The sequence below is a fragment of the Prionailurus bengalensis genome, chromosome X (assembly GCF_016509475.1).
Source record: "Prionailurus bengalensis isolate Pbe53 chromosome X, Fcat_Pben_1.1_paternal_pri, whole genome shotgun sequence".
NCBI classification, from domain to species: domain Eukaryota; kingdom Metazoa; phylum Chordata; class Mammalia; order Carnivora; family Felidae; genus Prionailurus; species Prionailurus bengalensis.
The window spans coordinates 81,506,728-81,533,381 of NC_057361.1; the positions used below are offsets into that span (position 1 = coordinate 81,506,728).

At 42.9% G+C, this 26,654-nt stretch overlaps 1 protein-coding gene across 2 annotated transcripts; it reads left to right on the plus strand.

The window, feature by feature from the left end:
* The first annotated feature begins 149 nt into the window (after nucleotides 1–149).
* SRPX2 (sushi repeat containing protein X-linked 2) lies at nucleotides 150–24,862 on the plus strand. Of its 2 annotated transcripts, none has more exons than XM_043569821.1 (11): nucleotides 150–544; nucleotides 2,211–2,422; nucleotides 6,932–7,012; nucleotides 16,061–16,252; nucleotides 18,582–18,758; nucleotides 19,061–19,187; nucleotides 19,339–19,460; nucleotides 20,563–20,742; nucleotides 21,080–21,213; nucleotides 23,120–23,241; nucleotides 24,334–24,862. In XM_043569821.1, the coding sequence occupies exons 2-11, from the start codon at nucleotides 2,341–2,343 to the stop codon at nucleotides 24,512–24,514; spliced, it is 1,398 nt and encodes a 465-aa protein (XP_043425756.1). In that variant the 5' UTR covers nucleotides 150–544; nucleotides 2,211–2,340; the 3' UTR covers nucleotides 24,515–24,862. The 2 variants fall into 2 exon arrangements, with proteins under 2 accessions (XP_043425756.1, XP_043425757.1); XM_043569822.1 differs by having other exon boundaries at nucleotides 153–544; nucleotides 2,340–2,422.
* The last annotated feature ends 1,792 nt before the right edge of the window (nucleotides 24,863–26,654 follow it).

Consider the following 26,654-nt stretch of genomic DNA (forward strand, 5'->3'; position numbering starts at 1 on the left):
ACTGAAGAGCTGGGAAGTACTCAAGAATTACAGGGGAAATCTCTAGGGAATGTCAAAGTCAGCTACACTCTTCCCCTCTCCTTGGAGTTTGTGAAATTCCTTTTAATTCAATCCTGATGTCATGTTGAGTCATAAAAAGAAGTTTTCTTCAGCACACCACATCTCTGGAGGCCCTTTAGCCAGCCTCTGTTAGTTATTACTATACTCATGGGCTCTGGGCCAGCACCTTTCACACTTTCCCTCTGTTCTGTGGCAGATGGACTGTGTTCCTCTAATCCTTGTGTTCTTTCTCCCCCATCTCTCTAAAGTCCTTCTCTGAGGGAGGAATAGCTTATAGCTTTGGGGATAATACAGCTTTAAGGAAACTTTTGGCAGATGTGGATGTCCTAACATCTGGGCAGTGTTAACAGAATCCCGGAGGCCCGGACGGACCAAGAGCCACTCGTTCTAGGAATGGTAAAGTAGAAGTTTTTCCGACTGATGAGAGGAGCACAGAGGAAGGAGAAAGAGAAGGAGAAAGAGAGCACAAAAAAATATAAAACAGGTAAGTAAGATCTGCTGCTGAACCCCTCTACATTATACTACCTCATTTCACAATCATCAAAGGTAATGAGACCTAGGACATGGGCAATATGAGTTGTAGTGGGGGGTGGGTTCTTTTATGAAACTGGATTATATGCTACTTGCCATTTGAACCATGACCTGGCTGCAGATACAGGTTCCCACTACCTTCCTGACCCGCAGCAGAGGGTGGCTGACTCCCAGTGAGTCAGGTTTTCAGTCTCCGATCAGGGAGGAGATAGGGAAGCAGTCACAGATGCAGAGTAGTGGGTTGAAAAGGAAAGCCTGTGTTCCAGGACCAAGGAACTGGATTGAGACTGCATATGTGAGAGGGGTCAGTGATTAGTTTATTTAGCTGTTCATTTTCCTGGATCTCTCTTGAATCCTCCCTTTCTTGTCTTTTTGTTCCCTCTTTATGCTTTTATCTCTTTCCTTCAGCCCTAACAGATTTTCTTTTTCTAGCTTCCTTCCCACATCTTTCCACTTTCCTTGCCTCCCTTGCTTGTTCTCAATTTTTTTTTTTTCTATTCTGCTTCCTTGCCAGTGTCTGGACAAAATCTGAATTGAAGTGGAAAATGAATTTTTGCCATTCTTGGACTTTTCACATCCCTTAGGGTTTGGCCAGAATCTGCCATCTTTTGTTTCTCCATTTCTGGAACTGACTCCTCCCCTGAGCATGGCATTTCATTGACATCATGTGGGTGAATGGGTGCTTACTGAAAAGTTCAGTGACCAGTTTATACCAATAAGCAGCAAGTTTTAATACTGTTTTGGATGAATTATTTGCCTACTGGGAACCTCAAAACTCTCATCCAATTGTGAAGACAGGACAGGAAGTGAGAAGGCAATTGAAGCTTGCTCACCCTCTCCTCATGTCCCTCAATAGGTTTTTCCCAACGTCACGGACTTCCTGCTAGCTCAGCAGACTAAAACAAGAAGGTTAGGCTAGACTTAAAAGCCAAAAGCCACTACCAAACCACTAAGTCTCAAAACCCAAAGCTAAGAAAATATCCAGACCATAGTTAATGTCTGAGAGACTAGAAAAAGGAAACATGTAGTCCTGTCTAATACAAAGTGGGGTATAATAATATCTAATATATATTGATTGCTTCCCTATGTGCCAGGCAATAATCTATTGTATAAGGTAGATACTATTATGATTCCCATTTTATAGATGAGGAAACTGAGGCTCAGGGAAGTTAAGAAAGTTTTACAAGACCCCATAGCTAATATGGACAGAATTGGATACACATACAGATCTGTGTAACTCCAGAGTTCAAGCTCTTAGTCCATATATGCTAATGCTTTCCCAGATTAATGGTTAGGAAATGCTAGTTAAACAGATGAAACCATCAACTGGCAGCTTTTAGATCGCAGGATTCCCTCTTGGTTCTATATGACTTTATGTTGGCCCCTTCCTGATTTTGGTTCCTCCATGTCCCTGTCTATAATTTGGACAATGAAACATTTGCATCTGATCTCACCATGGTTAATTGAGAATTGATTGTTTTATGTCATCCTCCTCCTGGGAGGAAAAGAGATCAGAAATAACAAATAGAGTCTTGCTATTCTATAAAGTGGAAGGTCCTTACAGAGGACACAATATAACAGGCATTCAATAATCTAAAAATTTCTCTTCTTCCTCACAGATCCGCATTTCTGCTTCTCACTTTTGGAAGTTCATTGATGGCTGATTTATGAAACATATTTTCTTTTCCCTGGTACTTCTGGCCACATATCTCTATTCTTGTCTCCCTAACCTCCCGACTTCTTTTAAGGATGGCTGGTCAACTAACCCAAAGAGAAGCTCTATCTATCCTGCTCTTCTTCACTCCAGCAGTGACAGCAACATGGTATGCAGGTAAGTTTTAGGATCTGTTGCCCATTATTTCCATGGAAGGCAAGACCTAGACTAAGCATTAGAGAAGGGAGACTTAGACTGCAATAAGAGACAAATAAAGAAAAACTATTTGCACCAACAAAGATGGTTAAACATTCCAAGAGGCTACCAAGGGAGGCTTTTGAGGCAAATAAGAGATATTTGAAAACAGGCTGCATCAGCACAAAAGTGAGAGGGTTGGACAAATATGACTTGTGAGGCCATTGTCTCACCTGCTCAGCACTCAGCTTCATCTCTCCCTCCCTTTCTCTCTCTCTTTCTGTTTCTCTCTCTCATCTGGTGTGTGTGTGTGTGTGTGTGTGTGTGTGTGTGTGTGTGAGTCTCTCCCTCCCTCTCTTTCCCCTAGACCTTACTTATAGGATGAGATTTTTATAGCCCCTTTCTGCCAAAGATGTTAATGACAATACAGATCACAATCTCTTAAACAGGAATTCCCCAGTCTCTTCTGGCTTGTTTTTTACTTCAGAAGAGATGGAGATTTCTGGATTCCTAAATGTTTCATCCTTTACCTATGGAGACATAGGGAGCTGAAGAGAACAGACTCAGTGAGAAGAAGGAAAGAGGGAGGGAGAGAAATGAAGGAAGGATAATGAGGTGGCAGACAGAGGTTTTTGATGGGGCCCATCTGGCATTCCAAGTGCTAAGAATAATCTGCGGCCTGCAGTGTCTACCTTCATGGGGGCTGGGAGGAGTAAAAGAAAGTTAGACCCAACCAATAGAGTTAGGAAAATATACAGAGATGAGTAAATAACAAACTGCTTCCATCACAGCCACAGGCATTGCAGCTAAAATTTTCCACATGCCCTTAGCTCCTGGTGGAGACCTTTGGCAGTAGCTCTGTTTGTCTGGAACAGCTGCATCAAGCTTTTAAACAAATATGCAAACTTCTTCTCCTCTTTGGCTTAACCTGGCTTTGTAGGGGGTAAAGCACAAGAGCTGACATTGAGAAGAAGAAATTCAAGTCAAGCCCTTGGCAGAGTACACACTGTTTGGGGTTAAAGGAACCCCACGTCTCCAGAAGATAATATGTGCAGCTGTCATTCCCAACCTCCCCCTAGCCAATTCAAGTATATAACACCAAAATCCATCCAAAGACCAGAGGACTAAGGAGTGGAAATTAGATGGCTCAAAGCCTAGTTTTGAACCCCTGTAAGAAACCTCATGGAGAGGATGCCTCTGTGGCTCAGTCGGTTAAGCATCTGACTTCGGCTCAGGTCATGATCCATGGTTTGTGGGTTCGAGCCCCACATCGGGCTCTGCACTGATGGTGCAGAGCCTGCTTCGGATTCTCTCTCCCTCTCTCTCTCTGCCCCTCGCACTACTGCTCTCTCTCTCTCTCTCTCTCTCTCTCTCAAAAATAAATAAATAAACTTAAAAAAAAAAAGAAACCTCATGGAGTACAAGGGCCTTTACCTTTTCTAGAGTGGAAGCCCAAACTATTGGAGTCTTGAGGAGAGACCAGTTTTTTTTTTTTTTAAACAAAAAACTTAGACTCATTTGAAGCTTTCAAAGGGCCATTTTCAAGGGTGCCACTGTTCACTTCCACAAGAATCACCAGGCTCTTTCTGGGGAGCCCAGGTTGGTGAGGTCTCTGACAGCCTTCATTCTGCCTTCTTCTGTTCTTGGAAGGCTACATGCTGAGAGAAATTCAGAAATTTTTTAATAATCCTACCCTACATCACTAGCTCAGCTGTCTGAGCTTGCTCTATTCATATGTTCATTCATTCATTTAACAAATATTTGTTGACCATTCCTCGTGCATCCAGCATTATTTATTCACGGCTATAGCTTTGTCCTCAAATGGGAATGGCATAAGGAAAGCAACCAAGTGTGGATTGAGGGCTAATCAGGAAAAGGATCCAGGAATAATCAGCAGATGTTGGGAAGGGCTAAGAATATTAATAAAGCGAACAGTGGGTTAAAAAGTGTGGATTGACATATCTGTGCAGTTCAGGAAGTCAGACCATATTTGTTACCATAAGCCACGCATTAGTGTATATCTTAAAATAGTTCTCAACTATCAGTTACATTTCCAACCATACCTTTGTGAAGGACAGTGCTTGGAGGGTCTGACTGTACTATGGAATTTGGAGGGACCCAGTAACAGACCACTGATTGATGTAAAAGAACCGAGGAATGTGGCACAAACCTCCCATCCTCAGTGCTGAGAAGGGGCAAGCAGATAGAACAATGTGGGGAGAGTGTCCCTCTATTTTCTTATATCTCATCTCAGTATCGTAATATTTGCAAAATAAAATACCCGAACCCAGGCAAAGAGAGGGACATAGAAAGGCTTAAAGTGGTAAGGTGGCCTAAACCCATTCCCATCACAATGCAAACTTGGCACCAGTCCAGCTATCTCTGCACCCTGCTGGAGACTGTAATTATCTGACTGAGTCTTCCCTTCTGCTTTCCCACATCCCCTGTAATTCTAGAATGATAGAAATTGCATTGTGGTCTTTTATCCCACACACGGAGTTAAAAAGCTGGATGGCAAGAAACATTTTGGATTTTTATGTCTGCTGGATATCATCCAAAACTTTCTCCTACTACCATCTTTAGTGGTGTATCTGAGTTTGGTATCAAGGGGTCAAAGCACCCTGGGCTGGAATACCTATTCTGCTCCTTCCAAGGTGGGAGAAATTGGGCTACTCCCTTAACTCCTTTGAGCCTGTTTCTTCATTTGTATATCAGAGAACAATAAGAGTGTCTACCTCACTGAGATGTTAGGGTGACTTAAGAAGATAACATGTAATGGGCTGAACAGAGGACAAGTATGTGCTCAGTGATGTTAGTCATGCTGCTGCTGCCGCCGCTGTTGTTGTTATTGCTCTCCAGCCATAGGCTTCTGACACTCCTGTTTGCTCTTCTGGTAAATGGGCTTTCACCCTGCTGGGCATTTCTTCACAAGCAAGCTCTGGAACAGGCATGCTGGGACTAATCCTTTAGGTAATCACACACATCTGGCCTCCTGTTTACAGAAGCTATAAGGCTCTGAGGCTAATACTAAACTGAAACAGCTGACAAGAATTCCGTGCCCCACAAAGAACCCTCCCATGTGGGAAGAGAGAAAACAAGGGAGAGGACGCCTAAGGAGAACTAAAGGAAAGCCAAGAAAATAACTGAATTGGGAAAACAGAAAAAAAATAAAAGGAAAGTAAAAAATGAACTCTTTCCTCTGGAATGAGGGCAAACCAATGAAGACATGATTTCATAAGGCAAACTTTCAATTTGATTCATTCCCTTGTTCATTAAGATGGAATGGTTTTCCAACACTCCCCCAACCCCCAGTCTGGGCTTGTGGGTAATGGAAGAGCTCCATCATCTAGCCCTTTGCTCCACCCTTTAGTGCTGGGGTTGTGTGTGGGGGGGGGGGGGGGGGGGCTGTGCCTCTTCCCAGAGAGGAGGCAGACAAGCTTGTGGTCTGAGTGTTTACACAGGCCCAAGGCCTCTAGCACTAAACCCCAGCCCTGTCCTGAAAGCACACTGTCTCCTGGAAATGAGGAATTGTTTTCTGACTCCAGCATGGCTGGCTGTTCTATTCCTGTGCATACATTAGGGCTCAGAGAGGCTGGAAAGAGAGCTTCCAGAAACTTCACTCCGTAAATAACTAAGTTATATTCCAATTAGTTTGTATTCATGACTGATTTCCCGCAGTCTGGTGGAATACACTGTTTAGTCTCCCAGACAGCCACAGATTTGCCTCCACTAGGGACTGGGCCACTTAACAGAATGGGAATGGATTGGGAATGTTCTCCTAGCTCAGCAGCTCCCTGCTAAAGCTCCTGATGATTAGAGGAACAGGAAATTTCCCCAAAGGACTCTGCCTTCCTTTTCCTGCAAACCAGGACAAATTGCTCAGGACGTGAAACTACGCTCATTTCTTCTTCCTTTTGAACCCTCCCTCTGCCTTGGCATGCCACCCCTAGCAATGGCAACCAAGTGGCAAAAGGGTGGTGCCCTGTGGGCTAGTGGGGGCCTGAGGAATTGTTTCTCTCTGAGGACCATGAGCAGTCCTGTCACTAGTGGCAAAGCCATTACTCAGACTCTATTTTTAACTCCTACCTGAGACAACAGTCCTTCCTCAGAGCTTAGTCGTTATCCATATCTCATCAAAACCTTGCATGTTGCATCAAGGAAATGGGTCAGTTATATTCCAGATTGGTGGGATTGATGGATAGTCAAGAAGTTCATTTTTTTCTTTTGAATGGAAGCTTCTTGTGCTACCAGTAAGTCACCCCCACCTCCACCCATGATCATGAGCTCTCCTTCTATGCACCTGAGATGTTGAGATTTATGTATAATAGTTCTGCTGCTTTACAAGGTAGAACTTTCCACACTAAATATCCACCTGGCTCCCTAGCCATGGAGTGCCATGTCCTCAAGAAGGGACCAGGTTGGATAGGAGGAAAGGTTGGGAAGCACTTAAGAAATTAATATGTCATCTTGGTATTATCTTCTTCATTGCAGGTTCAGGCTACTACCCAGATGAAAGCTACAATGAAGTATATGCTGAAGAGGTCCCACAGGCCCCAGCTCTAGACTACCGAGGTAAGCCTCCCTGCTTCTCAGGCTCAGGAAGGGTCTTTTCTGGCCTAAGGCCTAGATCTTCCCTAAAGCATCCTCCTCCAGCTTGGCTCATATGTGCCAAAACTGCAGCTCAGGGAATCAGGGGCTGTGATTTACAATCATGAACTTGGTCATGACTTGCTGTATGACCTTTTCTGTCTAGTACTAAGGTTACCCATCTATTATTAATCATTAAGTATTGACTGAATACCTGCTGTACACCTAATCCCATGCAGGGTAGGCCTATGGATGATACAAAATCTAAGGTAGGGTTTTGTCCCCCTCAAGGAGCTTACAGTCTGCTGGGGGTGGGAATGGGTGAGAGGGGAATAAAATTAACACATGCAGAGCAAGTTAGTGTGTATCTGTGGGGTAGCAGTAAATGCAATAGGAGTTAAATAAAAAGAAGTCAGGGCAGGGATCATGAAAAATGACATATATTAGGCCTTGAGTGATGGGTGGATTTTGAGAACTGGAGAAGGGAGGCAAGGGTGTTTAGCAAAGCATTTGGCCACAGATATAGAGGAAAGAACAAAGCTGTTAGAGGAAGGATCTAAGAAGAAACCAGCCTGATTGGAGGAGATGGGATGTGGAGGGAGTAGGAGAAAAATAAAGTTGAATATAAAGAGTAAGACAAAATTAGGAAAGGCTCCATAATCTAGGGACCATTCTTAGGCAAGGCAGGAGGACTCTCTGTGAAGAATGCCGAATAGGGACTCCTGCATTAGAAAGGAAGTTAGAGAGGCACCTGAGTAGCTCAGTCATTTGGGCAGGTCTGCTCTGACTTTGGCTCAGGTCATGATCTCACAGTTCATGAGTTCGAGCCCTGTGTCAACCTCTGTGCTGACAGCTCAGAGCCTGGAGCCTGCTTTGGATTCTGTGTCCTCATCTCTCTCTCTCTGTCAAAATTAAGTAAACATTTTTAAAAATACAGAAAGGAAGTTAGACCAGGCGATATCTAGTATCTCTTCCATTTCTAAGATTCTTTGTTTCTATGCTTTACAAGGCATGTAGAGGAGGTTAGCTGTTGTGCTAGGAGTTATAAGGAGCCATCATATGTCTTCCCACAAGGGATGGCATGGTAATGATAATTTCACCATATCACCCTTGTTATTGTCTACAGAAGTAGGAGGTCAGGAAAGGTAGAGCCTGGGTCAGGGAGACTCTCCACTAATCAGCTACAGTAATGTTTATTAAAGATGATTGAGGGTATGGCAAAGAAATAGAGAGCAAGGATCAACCCCATGGGGAGCCTGGGTGGCTCAGTCAGTTAAGCATCTGACTCACATTTAGTGAGTTCAAGCCCTGCATCGGGATCTGTGCTGACAGCTCAGAGCCTGGAGCCTGCTTCAGATTCTGTGTCTTCCTCTCTTGCTATCCCTCTCCTGCTCATGTTCTGTCTCTCTCTCAAAAATAAAAATAAATGTTAAAAAAATTTTAATAAAAATAAATTTTTAAAAAATAAAAAAAAGAAACCATATACAGATGTGAGTAGAAGAAGAGAATCCAACAAAGGAAAAAGGGACAGAAATAAGCCATGTAGAAGCCATGTGACATATATCATGTCACAGAAGCCACATAAGAAGAGAGTTTTGGGAAGGAGGAAGAATGAGAAATCTGTGTCAAATATTGCAGAGAAAAATTGAGGGTATTGTAAACATTATATTTGGCAAGAAGGTAAATGGTGACTTTTGAGAGAATAATTTCAATAGAGAAATGATCAGATTTGGTGTTTCTCTATGCTTCTTTCCACCTACCTTCTATCTTCTTGCTGCCAAAGAGTCCACACCCACTGCCTCTCTGCCTAAGCACCCACTAACTCCTAAACTCCCTACAGTCTGTTTCCCATTCACCCACAAATCTACATGCTGAAACAACATTCCCTGAAGATCACAATTCTCTCCCAATGCATCAATCATATGGCCCTTTCTTGAACTTCAATCTCTCTAGTCTCTCAGCAGCAATGTGAAAGCCCCTCTCTTCTCACCACCACTTGGGCTCCATGGCATTTCAGTATGTTTATAGCAGCATTATCAACAATAGCCAAATCATGGAAAGAGCCCAAATGTCCATCAACTGATGAATGGATAAATAAGATGTGGTATATATATATATATATATATATATATATATATACACACACACACACACACACACACACAATGGGATATTAGCCATAAGAAAGAATGAAATCTTGCCATTTGGAATGACATGGATGGAGCTAGAGTGTACTATGCTAAGTGAGATAAGTCAGTCAGAGAAAGACTGTGTATCTTCAAATCAGTGTTTAATATGTGTATCTTCATATCAGTATTTTTGTATACTTTGGGTAAATACTTAGTAGTGCAATTGCTGGATTACAGGGTAGTTCTATTTTGGACTTTTGAGGAAACTTCATACTGTTTTCCAGAGTGGCTACACCAGTTTGCATTCACACTGACAGTGCAAGAGTGCTCCTCTTTCTCCATCAATGGCATTTTTAATAGCCTCTTTTCTTCATCACCTCTCACCAGCCATTCACCAAGAACTGTCATTTCTTTATTACTCCATGGGATCAAAACTTTTATTACCTCACACATGGATAATGACAGTTGCCCCCCTAACTGGATTCTTTGATTCATGCTTCTCCTTTCTCCAAACCTAGTAGCCCAATGTGACCATTTCGAACAGAATTTGGCCTCAGTTCAGCTGTCCAGGCTAACAACTCATTACCCCTTATCCCCACATGAAATCTATGCTTCAGCCAGATTAGTAGAATTCTACTCTGTTCCCTGACTGCTTTAGTGCACACTGAGCTTTTCCTCATTCATTCCCTCATTCCCTTCCATTTATTCAATAAATATTTATTGAGTATCTACTATGTCCCTCTTCTGAAATAAACTTTTATTATCTGGACCGCTCATTTGGCATTCATTAGGTATTGCCCCTTTGGTTTACTTCTTATTGCCCTCAACAAAATAGTTACCTGTTTAACAGAAGGATCCATGTGTGATACCCCCACAGAACTATGTCAAAAGTAGTGCTCAAGAAACGTTTACTGGGTCATTGACATCCTGGGAGCAGAACCCAGATTGCAGAAAACTGTAAATGGAAAAAGTGGATAGGAAAAAGTAACAGATGCAGAAAAGTGGTTTCAGGGGGGTCCAGCAGCCCTATGATTAATATTAACCTGACTCATTGGTTATTTTTAAATGTCATAAAGCCCCTTAGAAAAATGTCAGCCACATGGTGGCCTTTGGCCTTGGGGTCATGTGTGTCATGGCTCTGTTTAGGAATTTGGTCTCCGGACACAAAACGAATTGAGTGGGGTTATCAGTGTTGAGTGGGGAGTGGGTGGCTGGGAAAGTACAACCTGAGATCCGAGCCTCCCCTGTAAGGTCTTTTTGTGTTTTCTCAACAGCTCTGCAATTGTAGTGCTTGAGACTTTCTGTAATTTGGGGATGGTGTCTCCAGATGGCAGCAGCGTGTTGTTTCTTGACACCAAATGAGCTGGTGGCTCAAACCCAGGCACTGATTTAGTGAATATCATTCCCAGGGATAGATATATTTTACACATGCAATTTCAGATGATTCTCAGAACATCCTCATGAAATTGGTCTATTATCCCCATTTTACAGATCAGGAAACTTAGCTCAGAGAAGGTAACTTTAGAGAGTTGCAGAGCTCAGAGGTGGCAGAACAGGAATTTAAAACCAGGTCTCTCTGTCTGACTCCAAAGCCATGGTCATTCCATCTCTTTCATCAAAAATGTAAGCTTTCGTGGGGTGTCTGGGTGGTTCAGTGGGTTTAAGCGTCTGACTTTGGCTTAGGTCATGATCTCACAGTTGGTGGGTTTGAGCCCCATATTGGGCTCTTGGGCTCTCTGCTGTCAGCATAGAGCCCACTTTGGATCCTCTTTCCCCCTCTCTCTCTGTGCCTCCCCTGCTCATGCTTTCTCTCCCTCTTTCATAAATAAACATCAAAAATTTTTAAGAAATGTAATCTGTCATCAAAAGAAAAAAGATTAAAAGAGATAACTGGTAAAAACCAGATCATTATTTTAGAGCAAGCTGACCATGTAGTTTGGTACCATTTTCACTAATCTTGAACGTTATTTCATTCCCTTAACCTGACTCCTGGCTTGGAGTCAGAAGCCCTTCTCTGAGGTATGCCTTAAGTCCGCTGGGGGCACTGCTTTCCCAGCATATTGCTTCAGCCCTGAGCTAACTGGTAACTCTGCCTGGGTTATCTGAAAATAATCACAGACAAGGCAATTTCAACTCTGTTGCCAGCACTTTGTTTTCTTATAATCCCCAAAAAAGATAGGTGGATAGCTGCACAGAGAAGAGACCACGGGTCTGAGTTACAAGTCCCAGCCCCTCTACCTTCCAGCAATTTCACCCTGGACAAACACATATTGTGTGCCAATCATTGTGCTATGCATTTTATAAATGTTATTTCATTTAAATAAATTGCATGCTTGCTATGTAGTAATATGGAAAGATCTCTAAAACACATGGTGTTTATTTTTTAAAGCATTGGTGAGAACAATGGGCATAATATATTAGTCTATGTGTTAAAAGGAGGAGGTAAAAAGAATCTATAGCAAGATTTGCTTTATATGCTTAAAAAACAGTTAACAGTGGTTCTTTATGGGGGTACTAAATGGGGGTAGATAAGGGAGCAGGGGTGGGAGGGAGACTTTTTCCTGTGTAACTTTTTATACTTTTTGTGTCTGGAATCATGTGGCTATATTACCTATTTAAGAATGTAAATTTATGCTTCAAAATGGCAGCCTAACATACTGCAGTGGCAGATATTGTGATCAGAAAAAATATGGGCTTTAGGGGCAACTGGGTGGCTCAGTCAGTTGAGTGTCCAACTCTTGATTTTGGTTCAGTTCATGATCGCAGGGTTGTGGGATCGAGCCCCGAATCAGGCTCCATGCTGAACATGGAGACTGCTTAAGATTCTCTCTCTCTCTCTCTCTCTCTCTCTCTCTCTCTGCCCTCTCCCCTTCTCATGCTCTATCTCAAATTTAAAAAAGGAAAGAAAAGAAAATGACTAACACATTTCCTACTACACAGTTTGCCAAGCAATATTTTGCCACATTCTTAGTTTCAGTTTCCCATCAGCATTCTTTAGGTACAGTTGTTCAACCAGTTCTAAATCTCCACAACTGTACTGTCACCTCTCCTGTATGTCTTCACCTAATCCACATCAATGGCCTGAAAGGTATTGCCACATGCCTCACTTCCATATAGTGTACCCACCATTTACCTTGTTCTACCAGTCTGGTGACCATAAAGGACCAGTCTGGTGACCAAAAAGGAAATGAGGTCATTCTGGAATTGTTCTTGAGGGCACCTGGAGATAACTGCTTCTCTTTCTAACTCCTCATTTGCCTATGTTTAAATATTCTAGAACCCTTTGCTATCAGTGCTGTCAGCCTCATCAGGCTGTAGTTCCCAGAGGCTGCCTTCTTCCTTCTGGGGATCTAATATAAAACATAGTGACCATAGTTGATAATACTGTGTTACATACTTGAAATTTGCTAGGAGACTACATCATAAGTGTGGTTACTAAAAAAAAAAAATGGTAACTGTGTGAAATTATGGTTGTATGAATTAACTTGATTTCAGTAATCATTTCACAATGTATATGTATATTAAAACATCACATTGTACACCTTAAATATATACAGTTTTATTTATCGATTGTACCTTAATAAAGCTGGGGAAAAAAGAAAATTAGAATAGTGTTTTTGCTTTTTACCAGCCTTCCAATGTGTTTGCTTTGTGCCACGATTCCTCAGGGCCAGCAAATTTGACCTTATTTGCAATAACTAGGCCCTCTCCTACTGTCTCAGCATTTATCCTGAACTTTATATTTCCCTGTGCTATGCTTGTTTGTTCCATTCATTCCAATCTGATGTGTATTTTCCTTGACAGAATATGGGTGAGCAATAGAATGGGAGTGCTTGTTGGGGTCCCAGCCTCCCATGTAAAGTCATTGTGTTGTGACATATAATCAACAGCTCTGCAACTATAGTGCTTCAGAGACTTTCTGTAATTTGGAGCTGTTGTCCCCAGATGGCAGTCGTGTATCACAGATGCAGGCTCAAAACTAACAAGGGAAGCCACAAGCATATTGTTGCTTAAAGGATAGTTTTCCCACTATCATCTGTCTTCATTCTCCAGCTGCCCTCAGGCAGAGGTTCCTAGCCTTTCTTTGTTCCTTTAGCTCCTGATGTGTTTTTTTTTTTTAAGACCTCCCTTTTTTGGCTTTTAGGATTTGGGAGCTGAATCAGCTTTTATGGGGCTTTAGCCTTTCCAACCCCAGGCTAACAGTTCTGGGTCATCCTATGTATGCATCCTTGGGCATGTGGACCTTTGCCTGTTTATATGTGCTCCTTTAAAATCTGAAGCCACTGAAGAGTCATTTGTTTTGTGTAGCCAATGAGGCATCTTTCTAATGTCTTTATAATTTAATGGCTCTATTACCTTTTGTGCTCAGTACTGAACTGGGATCTGACTTTTATTCCTAAGCAGCCTTCTTTGGTTATCACAATCCCTTCCCCTCTCTAGCTTATATCTTTGTGTTAATTTTTTTTAAGTCATTTTAAATTTGCATACTGTAGGGGCACCTGGGTGGCTCAGTCAGTTAAGCATCTGACTTCGACTCACGTCATGATCTCACGGTTGGTGAGTTCAAGCCCTGCATTGGGTTCTGCACTGACAGTGCCGGGCTTGCTTGGGATTCTCTCTTTCTCCCTCTCTTTCTGCCCCTCCCCCACCTATTCTCTCTCTCTCTCTCTCTCTCTCTCTCTCTCTTTCTCTCTCTCTTTCAAAAAATAAAATAAAATAAACTTAAAAAATAAATTTGTGGGGTTCCTGGGTGGCGTTGTAGGTTAAGCGTCTGACTTCAGCTCAGGTCATGATCTGGTGGTTTTTTTTTTTTTTTAATTTTTTTTTTCAACATTTATTTATTTTTGGGACAGAGAGAGACAGAGCTTGAACGGGGGAGGGGCAGAGAGAGAGGGAGACACAGAATCGGAAACAGGCTCCAGGCCATCAGCCCAGAGCCTGACGCGGGGCTCGATCCCAGACCGCGAGATCGTGACCTGCCTGAAGTCGGACGCTTAACCGACTGCGCCACCCAGGCGCCCGATGATCTGGTGGTTCTTGAGGTCGAGCCCTGCATGGGGCTGTGTGCTGACAGCTCAGAGCCTGGAGCCTGCTTAGGATTCTGTATCTCCCTCTCTCTGCCCCTCCCCCACTCACACTCTGTCTCTTGATCTCAAAAATAAACAAACATTGCAAAATTTAAAAAATAAATTCATATACTATAAAATTCACTCTTTTGGTGTACAGTTCTATGAGTTTTGACAAATGCACATAGTCAGGTAACCACCACCACAGTTCCATCACCTCAAAAATTTGCCTAGGGCTTCCCCTTTAAAATTATCCCCAACCTTTACTCCTGAACTCTGGCAACCATTCGTCTGTCCCTGTATTTTTGCCTAATTCAGAATGTCATATAAATGGACTCCTACAGTATGCAGACTTGTGAGTCTGCCTTCTTCCAGGTCACAAACTGCATCGGAGATCCATCCATGTTGTTGCATGTTGTCGGTGCTTCCTTCTGTATGGATAAACCACAGTAAGTTTAACCATTCACCCACAGGACGTTTGAGCTGTTTCCACATTTTGGTAATTGTGAATTGAGATACTTTAAACATTTGCGTACAGTGTTTTGTATGAACACAGGTTTTCTGTTCACTTGGGTAAATACGTAAAGTGGAACTGCAGAGTTGCACAGCAAGTGTGTGTTTACCTTTATAAGAAACTACCAAAATATTTTCCAAAGTGGCAGTATCATTTTGTATTTCACCCTGCAATGTGTGAGAGTCCCAATTTCTCTCCATCCTCACCAACACTTGATATTACCAGGTGTTTCGTTTTTTTTTTTAAGTTTAGACAACCTAATGGGTGTATAATGGTATCTCGCTGTGGTTTTAATTTGCATTTCTTTAATGACTAATGATTTCTAATGATGCTGAACATCTTTTCATGTACTTAATTTGCTATCCGTATATCCTTTTCAGTGACATGTTTCTTGGTGTCTTTTGCCCATGTTCTAACAGGATTCTTTCCTTTTCTACTGTTGAGTTTTGAGAGTATATATTTTTATATATTTGAAATACTACTCCTTTGTCAGATATGTGGTTTGCAAATATTTTCTCCCAGTTTGTGATTTGTCTTGTCTATTACAGTGTTTTTCACAGAACAAACTTTTTAAATTTTGACAAGGTTAAATTTTGTGATTTTTTTTCTTTTATGAATTGAGCTTTTGGTGTCATGTCTAAGACCTCTTTGCCTAGTTCTAGATCCCAGAGATTTTCTCCTGTTTTTTATCTAAAAGTATTATAATTTTATTTTCTTTTTTAATGTTTAGTGATTTTTGACAGAGAGAGAGAGAGAGAGAGAGAGAGAGAGATTGAGAGAGAGAGAGAGAGAGAGAGAGAGAGAGAATGAGCCAGGGAAGGGCAGAGAGAGGGGGGGACACAGAATCCAAGGCAGGCTCCAGGCTCTGAGCTGTCAGCAGCACAGAGCCCGATATGGGGCTTGAACTCACAAACTGTGAGATCATGACCTGAGTCAAAGACAGATGATTAACTGACTGAGCCACCCAGGCACCCCTATAATTTAATTTTTTACATTTAAGTCCATGATCCATTTTAAGTTAATTTTTGTATAAGTTATGACACTTAGGCAGAAGTTTTGTTTTGTTTTGTTTTGTTTCATTTGCCTATGGAAGTTTGATTACTGCAGCACCATTTGTTCAAAAGTTTTGAACTTTTTAGTTCAAAAGCTTTCCTCCATTGAATTGCCTTGGTGCCCTTGTCAAAAATCATTTTGACAGACTTACTTGTATGGGTCGATTTATGGGTTCTCTATTCTGATCCACTGATCTATGTGCTGTCCTTTCACCAATACTACACTGTCTTGATTACTGTACCTCTAGCTTACTTTTCTTCTATTGCTACAGTCCCCCGATGGTGTTATACATTAAATATCCAGGATGGAGAAGCCACGTGCTACTCACCGAGGGGAGGAAATTATCACAGCACCCTGGGTACTCGTTGTGAGCTCTCCTGCGATCGGGGCTTTCGACTGATCGGACGAAGGTCGGTGCAATGTCTGCCAAACCGCCGTTGGTCTGGAACTGCCTACTGCAGGCGTAAGTGGTGTGTGTGCATATACTGACAAGTGTATGTGAGAGAGGCCAGCCAGCCAGTCAACCACTTGAGAGTATATGTCCAGAGGTGTTACTATGCCCTCTGTCAAATGTAAATTGAGGATTTTCCACAGGTGTCCTGCAGGACCTATCCACATCCTAACATTCTAGCTCATTTTCCCTTCCTGTGGTTATTGCCCGAGCAATATGGACATTTATGTAACAAGTCCTTCTGGCTCAGCAGTCCCAGGAATGCATATAAAGTTTGGGTGTGGGGCCTAATGCAAACCTGGGCTTTTCTCTCGAGTTCTCAAGGATGTGTGTGGTCTCATACTCTTTCCCAGTCATGGCCAGCTGCTATATTTCCTGGCATAGAGGGCCTTGGCAGTGAAGGCACAAGACATCTGCTGTTCTTCATTCTCTTCTGAAAGTCCAGAAGAATCCCTAAAACTAGAATGTGGGAATACTAATACACACATTCTAAATCATGTCCCCCGCAGCTCCCAAATCCCTGCCTCTTATTCAAGCTCTACAGCCTACCCACTTTTAGTAGCTGAGCTTTGCCTGTCCATATGTCCATCACTGAATGCCATTTGTAGGGCACACACGTTGGAGGAGAGGGGGCGCTGAATTGGTCTCTTCATGAGCTCACTCAATTCCTCAATTACCCCCAAGCTGCTTATAAGACTAATGGGATAGAAACACAAATGTGTGCACATGAATGCTGTGTGAGTGGACACACAGCAATGAGCATCTAGAGACAGATGGGATTGGTCAGAGAAGATGCTGTGGAGGAAAGGGGAAGCTTGATAGCCACAAAGAAAGAAGCCACCACACCACTCTAGGTGATTGTAAGTAATTTGCTTTAGGACTTAGATGCCATCATTTCCAAAATGAATTTGAATTGGGATTACAAAATTAAAATAATATGTCTAGGGGCACCTGGGTGGCTCAGTCGGTTAAGCATCCGACTTCTGCTCAGGACATGATCTCCCAGTCCATGAGTTCGAGCCCCGGGTTGGGTTCTGTGCTGACAGCTCGGAGCCTGGAGCCTGCTTCGGATTCTCTCTCTCTCTCTCTCTCTCTCTCTCTCTCTCTGCACCTGCCCTGCTCGTACTCTCTTTCTCAAAAATAAACATTTTTAAAAAATTAAACAAAAATAAAATAAAATAATATGTCTGTAAATGAACATAAAATCAGTTAAAAGAATGGAGAGATACATATTTCCAGGTGCTTAAAATGGGTTAATTCCAATGTTTGAATACTGAATCTGTCTTTGTCCTTCCTCATAAGAGATAAAAGGGCAAACACCTTGGATCATTTTCAGTCATATAATACTAAGAAAACAAATTCATCTGAAAAGACAACCCTTTTTTCTTGGCCCTGATTTCAAGGAAGTCATTTTTTATAGGTCTTTAAATAAAGGATATTAGAAAACATAAAAGGCACTCCTCTTCAAGTCTGGTTTAGCCAAGAAGCCAAGTGAACATAGTTTATATAGAATCTTTATTCAAAGCTCCAATAATTGAACATGTGCAAGGCTAGAACTTAGATAGCCAAAAGTATAACTTGCCTACTTCTCTTGAGTATCAGGCATCTCAAACCAGACTTTGGCAAGCTCACAATCAGGGTCACAATCAATTCATGGAAGCAGTCTCCACTTCTAACACCTGTGGTGTCTAAAGCCCATGGATGCCTCTTTAATCAAATACCATCGAGTCTGGACGTCCAGGCACTGGTCTGACTTGTATTCTCACCCAGATATAAGACAAGCCTGCTTCCACATGAAAGTGAGCCTCAGCTGAGGGGTGAAGTGGTTAACGCAAAAATTATACTCGAAAGGAAGCTTTGAATTTGCTAAAGGGCATGTAGGATTTTAGGAACAAGATATGAAAGGAGCTGCTGAGGCCCTAAATGAGTCCAGAGGTTTATATGTATTATGTCTTTTAATCTGCACAACAATCCTATGAAATATCCACATTTTACTGATGAAAACAGTGAGACTCAGAGAGATGAAGTAATTTGCTCAGGTCACAGAGCTAGTAAGAAGTGGAGCTGGGATCCAAACTTGAGTGTGATTCTGAAGTCCATGCACTTGGACAAGTAATTTACTTCTTTAAGACTCCCCCCACCTCCAAGGGCACTGCTGTGCTTTATAATATGAAAATTAAAAGGCAATTAGGCACAAGAATATAAGGACAGTTTGGGGTAGGGTTTTCTGTTTGTTTGTTTTTTCTGATGTCTCTGATAAGGTTCTTCCTGTGCTAGATGCTGAGGCATCACCTGCAGATAGTCCACAGGTCATTGAGCTTGCCACTTGGTTCTCTCTTAGAGGTGACATGCCACGCACTGCCATTCATCACTAGTGGCACTTACACCTGCACAAATGGGGTGCTTCTTGACTCCCGCTGTGACTACAGCTGTTCCAGTGGCTACCACCTGGAAGGTGACCACAGCCGAATCTGCATGGAAGATGGGCGATGGAGTGGAGGCGAGCCTGTATGTGTAGGTAAATGGTGGTCACTTCCTGTTGTCCTGCTACAAAGAACCACCCCAGCATTGTATCCACAAAGGGTGTGGAATTCTCACCACAGAAGACATTCCTGCTCACAATGAGGGTGGCACCCTGGTCATAAGCTTAACAAAGTCATCACTTCCCTCTGGAGCTGGGCTTCCTCCCCCAGTTTCATTGAGTATCTTGAACTGAGTGTGAATCTTTTATCTACCCAGTAGTGTAGTGCTGCTTCTATGGGTTACCTCAAGAGAAGGTACGGGGCCCATGAGTCAGCACTTGATTTCTGACCTTGACAGACATAGATCCCCCCAAGATCCGTTGTCCCCACTCACGTGAGAAGATGGCAGAGCCAGAGAAACTGACTGCCCGAGTATATTGGGACCCGCCATTGGTGAAGGATTCTGCTGATGGTACTATCACCAGGTGAGTGTTGGATTCCCCTTATGCCTCCCAGCAGTTTCTCAGGCTCTGCCCACACTGAACTGCACGGGCCGATGCCACAGTGATTATGTGCCCCAAACCCCAATTCTAAGAGTCTCGTTCCTCATTGGCTCTCTTACTCTGTACCATGCAGGGTGACAGTTCGGGGCCCTGAGCCTGGCTCTCACTTTCCCGAAGGAGAGCATGTGATTCGTTACACTGCCTACGATCGAGCCTATAATCGGGCCAGCTGCAAGTTCATTGTGAAAGTACAAGGTCAGAAAGAAGTCTTCCATTTCTACATTGCTCGTTATTCCTGCTCTATCCTGACCCTTTACATGCCCACCAGAACCCTCTCCTCTGTAGGCCTGAAGCAGATGCCTCTTTTATATTGGAAAAGGGAAAAAAACAAGTTCACTTAAACAGGGTCATTCAGGAAGCTGCATTACAGGTGTATACATATTTCAGAAACCCTGACTCCCCAGCAAGACTTTCTCGCTCTTCTAAATCTAGATAAAATTCATGAAGATACTCTGTATAAAATTTGTTTCTTTTCTTAGTCTTCTAATTATCAAATCTAATCAGCTTTCATTCTCAGTCTTTCACTTCTGCTGAAATAGGTAGTGTTGGCTGCCTGATTCTTCCTCTTTGTTTTGTGTTGTATTGTGTTGATTTGGTTTTTCCATTATAAAGATAATTCATGCTCATTGTTGAACATTTTGGAAATAAAGAAATGTACAAAGGGAAAAAATCCATTTCCCAGTCATCCAGAGGCAATCATTGTTAATCTTTTGGTATCTTCCTTCAAGTCTTTTATCTACATATACTTTGAAAAAAATATATAGTTGACATCATACTTACATCCAATCTTAGATCGCTCTTTTTCATTTTTATTACAACACAAGTAATTTTCTCATACTCTTTAAAAATTCTTCAGAAATATTTTGAATGACAACATAACAATCTACTTCTAAGAATATATTTTGATTTTCTTAACACTCTACCACTAATGGATATTTAAGTCTTCTCCAATTTATTTTTGATGTTAAAATTAATTTTGTAAGGTAGTCATCTTTGCACAGGGTATCCACAACATCTGAAAACAAACATTTTTTTTTTACAGATTGATAGCTTTTTTTTTATGACAATATGTATACTCCCTGCACTTCCAGATTTTATGAACACCTTTGTCTGCATTTCAGATTGAATTCCTTAAGAGGAAAAATCTGGCTCCACTCTTGGCCACTGCAAACACAGAGAAAGCATTCATTCTGATCACCCTAGGTCTCCTGGTCTAGAAAACACAGCATGGCACCCTCTTAACACGTTTTCCCTAAAAGAGATACCATAGCCCCTAATTTGAAATTCTCCCTGACAGTGAGACGCTGCCCAACTCTCAAACCACCACAGCATGGCTACCTCACCTGCACCTCAGCAGGGGACAACTATGGTGCCACCTGTGAATACCACTGTGATGGAGGTTATGAACGCCAAGGAACCCCCTCCCGGGTCTGCCAGTCTAGCCGCCAGTGGTCAGGATCACCACCCATCTGTGCTCGTGAGTGAAACAAGGGGATGGGGAAAGTGGACATATTGATCAGGGCTACTTTTCAGTACCTTTCCTTATGTATGCCACAATGGTCCAATTGCAAGATGTATGATGTGGGAATGGGGGTTTCTGACCTGTGTTTATTTTAAGGGCTAATGTTCCCCCATACAATACTCTTACCCAAGAAGGATTCAAACTGTCCAAATGTTCTTTCAGGATTTCCCCCAAGGAAAGGCAGAAACACCCAAAAAGGGTTAACTTGAAAGACTGAAACTCACAGTGTTGTTATCTGCATTACAAGTAACAAAAAAGCCATACTCCGACTGACCATCTGCTTTTGCCCTAGCTATGAAGATTAATGTCAATGTCAACTCAGCTGCTGGCCTTCTGGATCAGTTCTTTGAGAAACAGCGGCTCCTTATCATCTCAGCTCCTGACCCCTCCAACAGATATTATAAAATGCAGATCTCTATGCTGCAGGTGAGACCCACCCCCTAATGAGGGCTTAGTTCCTTTACATACCCCCTAACCTCACCCCATTACTGCCTTACCTCTTTCAAATCAAAGAGTTGCTTTTTCTGCAGCACAAACCCCACTTCCTCAAACTTTTTGTGGGGAACATTTGATCAGTTTTACTGTAGACAAATTTAGCACATTTTAAAAAGTGCTGTTTTTACTGAAAAGGCAGTGAGGGCACAGGAATAGTGGGTGTAACTTGCAGGGGGCATGGTGAAAGATGGCAAGGGAGCATGGCAAAGCACTCTGGAGAGACTGGTGAGACAGGTGTGAGCAAATGTAAATGTTGAGAATTAATTGTGTTTATGTTTTCAAGGAGTAATAGCACTAACACTTAGATAATAAGTGCTATTAAATACTAGGTATATAAGCGCATGCTTTACACCTATTCATTTAATTCTCACAACAACCTTTATAAGGTAAGTACGATTACTATCCCCATTACATAGGTGAGGAAAGTGAGGCGTAGAGAGGTTAAGGGATTTGCCCACGATTACTAGATAGTAAGTAGTCATGCTGGGATTGAAACCAGGCAGTCTAACTCCAGGATCTGTGCTCTTCACCACTATAGTAGCAAAAGAGAAGGAAAAGTGTTGTGATATTACAAGATAAAATGAGATAGTTGCATGACAATTTTTAACATACTAAGAGTTATCTGGCTGAATCCACTTGTGGAAGAGGGGGGAGTTGATAAGACACAACACATATACCCACTGGGTCTTATAAAAAGGTTCTTGAAGAGAATGCAGGGTGCACTGACAGGACTAAGAGAAATGGCTCTGAGATGCTGCAAGAGACTGGATAGCCAGGTAAGGGAAAATGCTATTTAGGAAGATTTCTAAAGGTTAAATCGGGGGATTTCTAAAGGTTAAATCTTAGAAGTTGCTAAGTCAATATTCAGAGGCCCATGATGGCAGCAACTCTATCAAAAGGATGACCCTAGGTGTCTAGATCAAAAAGGACCTTGTTCCTCCAGCAATCCAAAGAAAATGGGGGCTAGGGGGAGGAGGAAAGGCAATACTTTGGCTTGAACAGAAAGCAAGAACAGGAACAGTCAGTAAGGACAGTGATTTTGAGGGTCAGGGCTAGAGGATTAGCCCACAGATTAAATAAGGGGTCAGGCACCAGGGAGTGTTCAATGTTGTTTTAAACCTCACTCCCCATAACTGGCTAAGAGGGGATCCTGCAGGACAAAGTAGGACGAAGAGGCAGGGTGGGGTTACAAGGTGTCCTGCCCAGTGTGAGGAAGGCAACAAAGGGCAATGAAAAGAGCACTGGCACTACTTTGGAGAAATCTTGGAGACTGAGGGAAAGGCCATGGCCATGTTGCCTAGTGGTAAGGAGCATGTACAAGGGTAGGCAGCATCAGCCTTCAGTTTGGCTCAGCATCTCATTGTCATGCAAATTTGGGCAAATTACTTTCTCCTCTACAGAATAAGAATGATACCACCTACCTTGTTAGGGGTGTTGTAAGGATCAACTTATTCCTACAAAGCATTAGGTATGTGTGTTCAATAAATGATAGCCATTATAATCATATCACCATAGCCATCTGTTAAGAACCTATGTAGTTTAAAGCCAATGCAATACCAAACAAGGAGAGATTATGTTCCTGCAATTTATCAATTACATTTCACTTTTCTACTCCCCGTGGTGTGACAGGTTTGGTTCATTTCATTAGAATAAAAGAAACACTATTAGGGCAAATGCTTCAGGAATGACAGATCAAAGAGGTTGTTAAATGCTATGGTATGATGGTTGGGGGAGAAGCCCTTCCTTTCCCACACTGCCTGGTCCCAGGAGGAATCAGCTAAGTAGCTTTAGGTTTGAGTCTGAGAGCTATTCCATAAAATCTTCTCTTCCTTCCCAGCAATCCACCTGTGGACTGGACCTGCGCCATGTGACCATCATTGAACTGGTGGGGCAGACACCTCGGGAGGTGGGGCGCATCCGGGAGCAACAGCTGTCAGCCAACATAATTGAGGAGCTCAGGTCCAGGCTCAGAGGCCACAGGGAAGGGGTGGGCAGCAACCCTAGGCAGGACACTGGCAACAAGAGGGTTGGGGGGAAATCAGCAGACACTATCTTGAGGCATGCCTTATGTTTGAACACTTGGGATACATTAGGTAAAACTAGAGAGTGGTAGAACATCAAAATCAAATGGGTGGAGGGAGAGCATAAAAGACAGATCACCAGGCTCCACCCCAAACCACCTCAGGACTATGCTTTTATTAGGTACCTCAGGTGACTCTGAAGCACAGCCAGGACTGAGATACAGACTCAAATATGACTCAGAGAAGCCTCTGATTCTGTTGCCTCATGGCCTCATATGTCTTCAGTCTACAAAGGAACAAAAGGCATCTGTAGGCACTAAAATCTGAATCATACCCCTCTGCCCCTGGACAAAGAGTGGGTGGCAGGTGGTAGAAGTTGACTTTTCTCATTATCTATCCATTACCACCCCTCCAATGCTTCCACATACACTCAGTGCCAATAAAGTCATCATTGCTCTCTGTTCATAAACAATACCTGCCTTTAGGGCTCAGTCTCAGCGAGGACAGAAAGATTCAATCCCAGGTAGGGGAGAAACTGGGAAACACGTAGAGGAAAGAGACCGCAAACTTGCAGGTACAGATAGAAGAGTTGACCAGGTAATAATATTAATCAACCTCAGGGCTGCCATATATGCTTGTGCACGTTATGCCCAGCCTAACTCTAGAAAACACTAGTTACATCATAGTGCATATGACTTGTACTCCCTGGAGGTATTCTGTGCAGCCTGCATAGCTACCTGTGATAACCCTGCTTAAGGAAGGGGGCCTATGAGGGAAGCCTAGCCTGCTATCAATAAAGTTGCTCCATCTGAGGGGAAGAAGACATGGCTTAGCAGAGTTAGATGCATAGGGACAGCAAGAGTAGGGTCTGGGCAGAGAAAAAGAGGCTTGAGATAGGTAGTAGAGGGGATGAGGACAAGGGAGGGAAGGAATTAGTCCATAGGCAGAGCTGTGAAAGGTCAGAGGGTAGTAGAACCTGGTGCGATGAAGCCCAGACAAGGTCTCACACCTCCTGGGCTCCTCTCTCTAGGCAATTTCAGCGCCTCACTCCCTCCTACTTCAACATGGTGTTGATTGACAAGCAGGGAATTGACCGGGAACGCTACATGGAACCTGTCACCCCCGAGGAAATCTTCACATTCATTGATGACTACCTACTGAGCAACCAGGAGCTGACCCAACGACGGGAGCAAAGGGATATATGCGAGTGAACTTCAGCCAGGGCATAATTGAGGTCAAGGGAAAAAAGCTCTCTTAGCTGCAACTTGGGGCCTAATAAAAGGAAGAAATGGTTTTCCACAGTTCTAAGGACAGGACTCTGAGGTGGGTGAGATTTACCAATCCTGAGACATTCCCAGGTCCCTTTTTAGGGCTGTGTAATAGTTTCCCCAAGCAAATTTCTGCTTTCAGTAGCACTTGAGGAGCATAAGAAGCTAGGCAGGGACTGATGTCAGGCCCTGGGCAACGGGCTTGGGGTGAAAGTCTTCTTTCCCTAACTGGGCCTCTGCACAGCGCTCCAAAGTCTTCCAGATAAGTAAATTCTCAATTCATTCACTAAACGGCTGTGTTTTAAATGGTTCCTCTACCCTGAGGTGACAGCAGAGGGCAGCACCATCACAACAACCAGGACAAGCAAGTGTAGCTGGATTTTCCCTATAGGCTAACTATATCATTGGAGGTGGTGGGAGCTTCAAAACATTCTGGAACTTGTCATTTCCCCTTTTAGGACTTGGGTTACAAATGTCACATTAACCATTGCTTCATCTAAGAGTAAGGAAAATGCTGCAATGGGAGGCAGCTTGGGAAGAAAAATCAGGCCAGAGCAGAATCTTTTGCCCTGGCCCTTCCAGCTGGATCATGGTCAACAATCTCTTTTTACTGAGCCTCCAGTGTCATAGCAGAAGGTACCAGTGCTATCCCTTCTTCAGGGAAGCCCCTAGCTCATGATCTAGAGAACCTCAAAACCACCACTCCAAGCCTCTGTAAAACTAAGTAATGGAGAAAAAAAAAAAAAAGAGAGTCAGCCTCATGTATTAACTTATTTAGCTAATCACTTTTAAAAGATGAGCACAGGGGCGCCTGGATGGCTCAGTCGGTTAAGCATATGACTCTTGATTTTGGCTCAGGTCATGATCCCATGGCTTCGTGGGTTTGAGCTCTGCAACAGGCTCTGTGCTGGCAGTATGGAACCTGCTTGGGATTCTCTCTCTCCCTCTCTGCCCCTCCCCAACTTACCCTGACCTCTATCTCCCCAAAATAAATAAATAAATAAAGCTTAAAAAAAGAGAGATGAGCACAGAGCATGTGGGAGCTACCACGGCACAAAGTCAAGCCTTAAGAGTCAGGCCTGAAAGTAAATCTGCGGTTGGGCTCTTGTGAAATGGAGCAACACTCTATGGTGTGTCAGTGTTTGAAAGAAAGGTGTTCTTCCCATGATGCTGAGAACTTTCTTTTCTATACTCATGGAACCTGATGTCATGGTTAAGACTCAGCAGCCTTTCTCCTTCAGCTTTGTCTAGGGGGTCACCGTGGAAAATTAGAGAAGCAGGCTGAATGGAGAGGCAGAGCTAATGCTTGAGCACTCACTATGTGCCAGGTGCCATTCCAAACCGTCTATCAATGGACTCTGAAATCTTCACAAAAGACTTATAAGGCAGGTCTCATTTCACAGATGAGGGAATTGAAACACAGAGAGATTAGGCAACTTGCCTAAGATTCAGACAGGAAGTGCCAGAGTTGGGATTTAAACACCAGCAGTCTGGAGCCAGAGTCACTGTTTGTAAATATTATGCTGCACAGCCTCTACTTTTTCTACTTTTCATTTAAAGAAAGCTGACTGCTCCAAGCAAAGACAAAGGTTTCTATATACAATCCTACTCAGACACAAGACTTGGAAATGGGCCCCGGTTAGGAAAAAGGGAAATGGAAGGCTTTCAACCCAAGAAAAGTCACTCTCCAAAGAAGAGGGATGGGACATAAATCATGAGCCCAGAATATATGGAGATAGTACTGAGTCAGAAAGAAGCTGTTTTCACTGTGGGCTCAGTGGAAATCTCATTTTTTTAATGCAAAATAAAAAGGCAGTTGCTGAATGGGACAAGACATGGAGTAAATGACCAAACTTGGAGCAAAAATGTCCCTTCTCCCTCTTCCCTCCAAGGAAATACAGGAGCTTGAAAGTCAAAAGACAAGTTATGGGCAGAAGATGAAATCCAATGAGCTAATGTGGGAAATCTCCAGTCAGACAGGTCTGTGGTTCCAAATGCAAAGATTGCACATTAGTTAAAATAAATGCCCTTCCTTGTGTTTACCACTTACACCTCAAGTGCCAAGGCCGGGCATGCTACTAGG

Bases quoted from the DNA above. Each gene is read 5' to 3' on its own strand.
- SRPX2 (XM_043569821.1), top strand. From the start codon at position 2,341: ATGGCTGGTCAACTAACCCAAAGAGAAGCTCTATCTATCCTGCTCTTC. The intron at 2,423-6,931 runs GTAAGTTTTAGG...TCTTCATTGCAG, and splicing joins GACAGCAACATGGTATGCAG to GTTCAGGCTACTACCCAGAT. The intron at 20,743-21,079 runs GTGAGTGAAACA...CTTTTGCCCTAG, and splicing joins ATCACCACCCATCTGTGCTC to CTATGAAGATTAATGTCAAT.